General features: G+C 36.3%; 2 protein-coding genes across 5 annotated transcripts; both read right to left on the reverse strand.

Annotated features, from left to right (window-relative positions):
• Nucleotides 1-141: 141 nt before the first annotated feature.
• Nucleotides 142-3,689, reverse strand: LOC132308157 (metal-nicotianamine transporter YSL1-like). Of its 2 annotated transcripts, none has more exons than XM_059806163.1 (8): nucleotides 3,514-3,689; nucleotides 2,697-3,063; nucleotides 2,424-2,596; nucleotides 2,099-2,193; nucleotides 1,857-1,991; nucleotides 1,560-1,749; nucleotides 1,314-1,428; nucleotides 142-1,163 (listed from the first exon to the last, which is right to left on the reverse strand). In XM_059806163.1, exons 2-8 carry the CDS (start codon nucleotides 3,046-3,048, stop codon nucleotides 238-240), a joined length of 1,986 nt encoding a protein of 661 aa, XP_059662146.1. In that variant the 5' UTR covers nucleotides 3,049-3,063; nucleotides 3,514-3,689; the 3' UTR covers nucleotides 142-237. The 2 variants fall into 2 exon arrangements, with proteins under 2 accessions (XP_059662146.1, XP_059662145.1); XM_059806162.1 differs by lacking the exon at nucleotides 3,514-3,689 and adding an exon at nucleotides 3,152-3,414.
• A 1,535-nt stretch (nucleotides 3,690-5,224) lies between these two features.
• LOC132308159 (metal-nicotianamine transporter YSL3-like) lies at nucleotides 5,225-8,828 on the reverse strand. Of its 3 annotated transcripts, none has more exons than XM_059806172.1 (8): nucleotides 8,475-8,828; nucleotides 8,007-8,377; nucleotides 7,748-7,914; nucleotides 7,558-7,652; nucleotides 7,287-7,421; nucleotides 7,001-7,190; nucleotides 6,794-6,908; nucleotides 5,225-6,348 (listed from the first exon to the last, which is right to left on the reverse strand). In XM_059806172.1, exons 2-8 carry the CDS (start codon nucleotides 8,368-8,370, stop codon nucleotides 5,420-5,422), a joined length of 1,995 nt encoding a protein of 664 aa, XP_059662155.1. In that variant the 5' UTR covers nucleotides 8,371-8,377; nucleotides 8,475-8,828; the 3' UTR covers nucleotides 5,225-5,419. The 3 variants fall into 3 exon arrangements, with proteins under 3 accessions (XP_059662155.1, XP_059662154.1, XP_059662156.1); XM_059806171.1 differs by having other exon boundaries at nucleotides 8,007-8,383; XM_059806173.1 differs by having other exon boundaries at nucleotides 8,007-8,336; nucleotides 8,475-8,827.
• Between the last annotated feature and the right edge of the window lie 428 nt (nucleotides 8,829-9,256).

Genomic DNA, 9,256 nt, shown 5'->3' on the forward strand with positions numbered 1-9,256 from the left:
ATAAGCCATGTAACCTGCTGCATAAATAATGTACAATTAAGTTTAAAAACAGAGTCAGCAGCCATCAGTTAAGTCCAACGGATGGCGTTTTCAACACATGATGGGATCACAGGATAAGTCTAAGAAAGAGGTGGAACAATGTATTTCAAACTCTCACGCGAGTTACCTTTTTTATACCTTTGTAGTTGTAAGTTATACAATTCTTATATCCCCCGAACAATACAAATGGAGGTTTTACTAAGAAGCTAGAAATTTCATGCAGATGGGAGGCTTTATTTTAGCCAAAGCAAGAATTGATGCAGGAAGGGTCCACAGTCCTTCACCACAGATTAAACCAGAAGCAATTGCTGGGACCATCAACTCGGCATTCTTGGGGTTAAGTTTGTGCCATACGAACACAACCAAACTCCCCACACACATATCGATAGCAAAGTAGGCGCCAACTAGAAATGGCACAGCCATGGCCATCGGTAGCGGCATCCATTTCCCAATCTTGGGAGGGGAAAAATCTTTCACCAGGTTTATTCCCACCGCAAAGGCAAAGAACCCGTAACAGAGTTGCAAACAATGCTGAGGCAATGCTGAGAAGCCTTGAACGCCTAGAATCGCCATGTTTCTGTATATCACAGCGTAAGGAGCCTTGAATTCTCCATTTGGATTGCCCACGTCGAATGCCTTGTAGAACAGAAAGAAGCTCAGAGGAGCTACCACACATCCTATGGCTGTGCCAATGGCCTGGCTCAGGAGCATTACGCGAGGGGATGTGAGAGTGAGATGACCGGTTTTTAAGTCTTGCATCAGAATGCAAGAAACTGAGACAACCGATTTGATGAGACCACACCCTGCCATCCCCGCCACCAAGCCATGTTCTTTACCAGACAATGCGGCCAGCACAAAAAGAGCTACTTTACCATAGTTATACGCCATGTTTATATCAGTTAGACCAGCTCCATAAGCATTGCAGAAGGCTAGAGATGGCGCGAAAATGTAAGCTACAATGACAAAGTACCACTTGAGCTCAGGAAATAGGAAAGGAATAGCAATCACGGAAATAATGGCGAGGAGGACATATCCAATGGCTGCTACCCAAATGGGAATGCTTTCTCTAATGAAGACTTCGTTTTGTTTTAGATCATCGAGGGCCTTGTTCTGGCTACCCTCAGCTGCAGCCACAAGATATATATATATATGTTAGTTAAAACTTTGAAAATTGCAAGACCCTTTCCTGTAAGTAAACTAGTTCAAGTACTAAAACTTGCACTTCACTTTGTTCACTGAAAAAAAAAAAAACTTTGATATGCTCCCAATTTTACCAGAGTTGAGGTTCTTGTGTTTCAATCTGCCACAAATATTTATGATGGTGAAGCCCATGATCTTTATGAAAGTGTATAGGCCATCACCTAAGATGAGAGCAATGGAGATAAAGACCTGCCAAAGAATTATAAGTTAACAAGATGTATACGGGGTTTTTATTTTTTTATTTATATATATATATATATATATATAATTATTATTATAACATCCATAGAAATTGGAGAAAAGAGATTGGATTTAGTGACCTTGTAGCCATTTAAGCTCTTCATGTTGTGTTCATCTAAATTTGCAGGGAACCAATCTCCTTTAAGCCTATTAATAAGTGGCCACATTATACCCCATGACAGCACAGCTCCAAGAAGCAATGACAAGTTCACAATGTGGGGACAAATCATTCCAGTTCCCACGTAAGTCATGCTAAAATCAAAGTAGAACCTGCAAATTGTAAAAACATGTAAGTAGGGATGATCAGTCAATAGTCAGGGTCGATGAAGCAGAAATGAGAAATATAAAACAGCACAGAACAGAACAATACTACGCACGTTTGCTTCCAAGCTTGCAATCCAAAAGTAGGGAAATGTGAGAATCCACAATTCTCCATTCCAGTGTAAAACCATTGGAAAAACCCCCACAAGAAACTGAAAGAAAACAACTTCATGAACCCGCGTACCTGCTTCCTGCAAATTAATTACATATATTCATACATCTGCTTTTTTAGGCCTCATTGTTATATATATATATATATAATTGTGAGAAAATTTGGTAAAAAGAAAGGGAGAAGTACTTGGCCATTTCGTCTCCCCGGGTATGAAATCCATTAATGAGAACTGCAGTCGCCATGCCACTTGGAAAAGTCAATTTGTAGTCGACTATCAATATCTGTGGACCACTTACAACTCAATCTCCTTTTAATAAAGCTTGAAAACAGGTACTTTTATTGATGGCTGTCTATTCTAACTTTAGTGGATGCAACTATTAGTAAATTTTAGCCCCACATTCATCGATAAGCTGAAGAACATCTTAATTCTTTATGAAAGTAATACTAAATCTGTTTTGGTTTACCATAATCAGCAAGTAGGATTAATAAAGTTATACATATAATCATATACCTTTCTGAGAGGAATCAACACAAACAGACCAATGAAACAAACTAGGAACAGATAACCGGTCATCCAGCCAATTCCAGGTTCCTTGTAACTTCCAGGAGAATTTCCTTCGGTGTCAACCCCAGTCAGCTCATATGTCTTCTTGTTTAATCCCAACAGATACGATCCAAATCCACCTAAAATTGTTTTGGAAAACAAAAAAACAAAAAATCAAACATCATGAAGTAGTAGAATGAACAAATTGTATTGCAAAAGTTGTAAAATCAAGCGTCAAACCTCCAACAGCAATGCTATAACATGCAACTGAACAAGTTTGAATCATGGTATTTTCCTGCCTAGTAAAAGGAACCGAGACAACTCCAGCCTTCTTAAGAAGCTTTGCCCATGTACGAATGAATAGAAATGCCAGAAGAGCAGCTGAGACGTTGAGATTAGGAGTAAGCCCGGTTGTGAGGTTCAGTTTCATGGCTATCACGCTGTAGATGCTCCCCATCATAATGCTAGCAATCACTCCCCGTATTGTGATCTGCTTTGTCCATGGTTGGATTCTCTTCGAAACATCAGATTCGTCGTGAACTTCTTCCAACCCATCTCTCCCTATCTCCTTGTCATGATTCAGTTCTTCCATGACTCAATGGAATATCTGCAACATGTAATGCTTCATTACAGTACAGAAAATATATGAAGATATGAGACAATGAATATATAAATACAGAACAAACGACATATACCCGTATAGCCTTCTTGTATTTTAATGTAATAGGACAAAACTGCCAGATGGTTCTTTATATACTTTAATCTACTTATTTCACTACTTGTTCAGAAACTGGCCATTTCCAAAAGCTCCATGTAGGTCTTTGTCAACATTCTTGATCTAGCTACCTAATCTACTCGGGTCCATCAGGAAGACAGCCCATACTCTGTTATAACTCCACTGAAATACTAAGATTTGAGTATAAGAATGCAAGAGCTTGGCATATATAAGATGCTATATATATATATATATATATAACTTAGGCAATAATGTTTAACATTATATATCTACCATTAAATAAATTATTAATATAACAGAATTTGGATTGGACATGCAAACCTTATCATTGACTCCTCTTTCTCCTCCACACTCTCTGTGGTGGTAACGATAATGCTTCAGAGGATCTTCTTTCTTCAAAAAGTCAGGCCGCGTGACTCGAACACGCCATACATAAAATGATAAATTGGCAAGATGACTAGTGAAAAAGTTTATTCTTCTTCAAAAAGCTACAGATTGTGTGGTTTCAAAACTTTTCTCTCTGGAATATTACCATGTATTAACATTGGGTGGGTCAATCATACAAAGAGGTGAAAGTGATATATCAGCTGAGAGTGAAAATTGAGTGATGTTTCATGTCTTTGCTCAACCTGTTCATGTTTCTATAATTCAACTCTGGCGTGAACGTGACTGGTTTGTCATCTACTTCATTCCATTTCCAACAACTAAAAGGCCGCTACATGAGGTTAGAGATAATTCAGGGATAAAAAGATATATCATTCCCTTCATGTCCATTTTTTCTATTTAGTTGATGACGTTCTCCATCTTTCAATTTAGAGGTATCCCATATCAGTTATCTCATTTGGAAAATCAAAGTAAACAAGATTATATTTTCAAAATATAGTAATATGTATATCTAAACTTAGAAGGACAACTTAATAATTTTAGAAAGGAATATCCCCTTAAAAATTCCTAATATCTAAAGTGGACAACGAGAGAGTAAAAAGACAAGTCCAAAGATTCCTTTGTAGTTCAAACTATATTTTGCTAATTTTTTGTCTAATTCATTTGTTTGGATGTAAAAAAAAAAAAAAAAAAAAAAAAAAATTAAATTTTAATTTTTATTTTTTATTTTTTTATTTTTTTGGTGTTTGGTCATCATAAAATATTTATGAAGAAAAGAAATATTAAACTTAACAAAAATAACTTACTCATTAATTTTCGACAAATTACTTTACAAGCTCCACTCGATGAACTCGACTTCAACTTCAATAACCTTTGCCAAATATTGAAAAATAAAAATACAAAATATATTTTACCTAAAAAAAATATTTTTCGAAAAAGATATTTTATGTCAAAACAAACGAAGACTTAATCTTGCTAATTATACTCAATTTAAGAAATTTAAAAAGAATATAGATCCCTGGGATGATGAACTCATAAGTGTTGTAAATAGAATTAAGTGGATGGCTCAATAGTTTTATACGTGAATCTATATGAAAAAAATTCCTAACTATCTATATAAAATTACTCATCCTTTCGTTTGGACATAAAATATTTTTCTTAGAAAAGATTTTTTTTTTTTTTTAGGTAAAATATATACACCTATATATTTATTTTTTTTGTGTTTGACAAAGGTTTTGATCGAGTCCATCTGATGGGACATGTAAAATAACTTACCAAAAATTAATAAATAAGTTATTTTTGTTAGATTTTAATTTTTTTTTTTTTTTTCTTTATAAATATTTTAACCAAAACATAATAAAATATTTCCTAAAACACATTTTATTTCTAAACAAATGGAGAAAGGAAAACAAAGGGTGAACCTTATAGGCTTGTACTTCTTCATTTGCTGATTGAAGCCCAAGCGGTCAAACATGTCTACACAGCGCATACTGTTGGTTGATTGATCAAATAGTATATTATTTTCAAGCCTTTCCTTTTTGTTGGTAAGTTACACACCTACCGTATCTTTAAAAAATTTAAGAAAGAGTAAAAATTCAAAGTTCTAAAGTCAGATGAGTTCAATTGATTTTCATGAATGATGTTGATATTACGATGATGCCATTAATATTTACAATATCATTATTTAAATAAAATTATCGGACAGAGAGACTCCCTCTAATTACTCTTTACAAAAGGAGTCCAACAATATATTTCAAAGTAGTCTCACAAGTTACCATTTTATACATACGTAGTTGTAAATTACAGAATTCTTATATCTCTAACAATAGCAATGGAGGCTTTTCTAAGAAGCTAGAAACTTCATGCAGATGGGAGGCTTTATTTTAGCCAAAGCAAGAACTGATGCAGGAAGGATCCACAGTCCTTCACCGCAGATTAAGCCAGAAGCAACTGCTGGAACCATCAACTCAGCATTCTTGGTGTTAAGCTTGTGCCACACAAACACAACCAAACTCCCCACACTCATGTCAATAGCAAAGTAGGCGCCAACTATAAATGGCACAGCCATGGCCATCGGTATTGGCATCCATTTCCCAATCTTGGGAGGGGACAGATCTTTTACCAGGTTGATACCCACCGCGAAGGCGAAGAACCCGTAACAGAGTTGCAAACAATGTTGAGGCAATGCTGAGAAGCCTTGAACGCCTAGAATCGCCATGTTTCTGTATATAACAGCCCAAGGAGCCTTGAAATCTCCGTCTGGGTTGCCCACGTCGAATGCCTTGTAGAACAGAAAGAAGCTTAGAGGAGCTACCACACATCCTATGGCCGTGCCAATGGCCTGGCTCAGGAGCATTACGCGAGGGGATGTGAAAGTGAGATGACCGGTTTTCAAGTCTTGCATCAGAATGCAAGAAACTGAGACAACCGATTTGATGAGACCACACCCGGCCAACCCTGCCACCAAGCCATGTTCTTTCCCAGCCAATGCGGCCAGCACAAAAAGAGCTACTTTACCATAGTTATAGGCCATGTTCATATCGGTTAGACCAGCTCCATAAGCATTGCAGAAGGCTAGAGATGGAGCAAAAAAGTAGGCTACAATGACATAGTACCACTTGAGCTCAGGAAATAAGAAGGGAATAGCGATGACAGAAATGACGGAGAAAATGATATATCCGATGGCTGCTACCCAGATGGGAATGTTGTCTCTCATAAACACTTCATTTTGTTTTAGTTCATCATCCACGGCCTTGTTCTGGCTTCCCTCAGCTGCAGCCAGAAGATATGTTAGTTACAACTTCAAATTTTTCCAACGCCCTTTCTTGCAAGTATAACTAGTTAAAGTACTAACACTTGCACTTTGTTCATTCAAGCAAAACAAAAAAACTGAAACTCAAGAATAATCTAATGGAGAGGTTTAAGCCAAATTGGGCCTTGTAAGGCAAATTACAGGGTTTTGAAGCTCTTGAAATTTTAGTTTGATAAAAATAAAGGTTGACATTGAAAGAGGTTTTTCCATAATAGGCCAGGACCAAAATTGATGTGAAAAATGAATTCAGTGTTGCAATTTGGGTGTATGAACACAATTCGGTTTAAGCTGCCATCCTATGAAAGGGAAGGATCATAAATCCAGGAATGAAATTTCGATTTGGCGCGCCCTACTTGATCAGCATGTGAAGGGGAAAAATAACCTTTTATATGCTCCCAATTTTACCTGAGTTGAGGTTCTTGTGTTTCAATCTGCCAAAAATATTTATGATTGTGAAGCCCATTATCTTTATGAAAGTGTATAGCCCGTCACCTAGGATGAGAGCAATGGAGACAAAGACCTGCCAATAAATTATAAGTTAACAAGAATTATATTTATATATATATATATTTGAATATCCATAAAATATGGAGAGAGATTGGCTCTTGTGACCTTGTAGCCATTCAAGCTCTTCATGCTGCTTTCTGGTATATTTGCAGGGAACCAATCTCCTTTAAGATTACTAATAAGTGGCCACATCATACCCCATGACAGCACAGCTCCAAGAAGCAATGACAAGTTCACAACGTGGGGACAAATCATTCCAGTTCCCACGTAAGTCATGCTAAAATCGAAGTAAAACCTACGAATTACAAAAATATGTAACTAGGAATGATCAGTCGGTAGTCAGGCTTGATGAAGCAGAAAAAGAGAAATATAAAAACAGAACTATACACACGTTTGCTTCCAAGCTTGCAATCCAAAAGTAGGAAATTGTGAGAATCCACATCCATCCTTTCCGGTGTAAAACCATTGGAAAAACCCCCACAAGAAACTGAAAGAAAACAACTTGGTGAACCCCTGTACCTGCTTCCTGCAAATTATTATATATAATCAATACATCTGCCCTTCTAGGCTTGATTGTTATATATATATATATATATATATATATACACACACACACATAAATGGAATTGTAACATTAATTCATTAGATATAAGGAGAATTACTTGGCCATTTTGTCTCCCTGGGTATGAAATCCATTAATAAGAACTGCTGTCGCCATGCCACTTGGAAAAGTTAATTTGTAGTCGACTATCAATATCTGTGGAAAAGTTACAACTCATTGAAAGTGGTATTTTAATAATACATCGAACAAAAGTAGCCAAAAAAGGGTAAGATTAAATGAACACCATGTACCTTTCTGAGAGGAATTAAAGCAAAAAGACCAACGAAACAACCAAGGAAAAGAAAGCCGGTCATCCAGCCAACTCCAGGTTCCTTGTAACCTCTATTTCCTTCAATGTCAACCCCAGTCTGCTCATATGTCTTCTTGCTTAATGCCAACAGATAAGATCCAAATCCACCTAAACTCGATTTAATAAAAAATTAAGCTTTTGCAAACATAATAAAGGAGTATAATGAACAAATTGAACAAAGATTGTTACAAGCCTCAAACCTCCAACAGCAATGCTATAACATGCAACTGAACAAGTTTGAATCATGGTATTTTCCTGCCTAGTGAATGGAATTGAGACAATTCCAAGCTTCTGAAGAAACTTTGTCCATGTACGAATGAATACAAACGCCAGCAGAGCAGCTGAGACATTGAGATGAGGAGCAAGCCCGGTTGTGAGTTGGAGTTTCATCGATATCACGCTGTAGATGCTCCCTATCACAATGCTCGCGAAAATTCCCCGTGCTGTGATCTGCTTTGTCCATGGTTGGATTCTCTTCGAAACCTCAGATTCATCCGTAACTTCTTCCAAGCCCTCTCTCCCTTCCATGTCTGTAACACGTAATGCTTCATTATGGGAAACCATATGAATCCTATAACTTAAATAAGTACATAGTGAAGTTATGAGACAATGAAAATATAATCAAATATACAATACAGAATAAATGACATATACTTGAATATTCTTACCTTGTACTTCTCTTTGCTTCAATGGAGTAACTAGAGTGTTCTACTATATTAATTTCACAACTTGTTCAGAAAACTGGCCAATTCCAAAAGTTCAATATGGTTTTTTGTTCCCTATTCTTGATCTAGCTAGTCCTATATAAAATTCAGCAATGTCCTTCTAACTCTTTTCAATGACTTTCATATTTTTCTTCACATCTGCTCAGTGGTCCATCAATAAGAAAGCCCTTACTCTATTATAAATTTATATTACTCCACTGAGTTACTAAAAATTAATAACAGCAAAAGAGGGACTTATTGAGTATAATAAAGCAAGAGCTTGGCATATGTAACATGTTATAAATACAGAACTTAGGCAATATCATCAAGTAAATTATTACTACTTCGAGTGTTTTTCTTGCCAAAAAAATAAATTATTGGTATGACGGGATTTGGATGGGACAGTCAAACATTGTCATTGACTTGTGCTGCTTCTCCTCTGAATTGACAATGAAATGAAACCTATTACAGAGGTCGGCAAGATTGACCGTTATGAAGAAGATTTTGCGTTCAAAAGGCTATGGACTGTGGTTACCTTGTACTTGTCTTTGCTTCAATGGAGTAATTAACTAGAGTGTTTTACCATATTAATTTCACAACTTGTTCAGAAAACTAGCCAATTCCAGAAGTTCCATATGGGTTTTTGTTCCCTCTTCTTGATCTAGCTAGTCCTATATAAAATTCAGCAATGTCCTTTTAACATTTTCAATGACTTTTAATATTTTTCTTCACATCTGCTCGGTGGT

Source organism: Cornus florida, unplaced genomic scaffold, assembly GCF_030987335.1.
Source record: "Cornus florida cultivar Cherokee Brave unplaced genomic scaffold, ASM3098733v1 CherokeeBrave_3.0.0_Hap2_Chr05, whole genome shotgun sequence".
NCBI lineage: Eukaryota > Viridiplantae > Streptophyta > Magnoliopsida > Cornales > Cornaceae > Cornus > Cornus florida.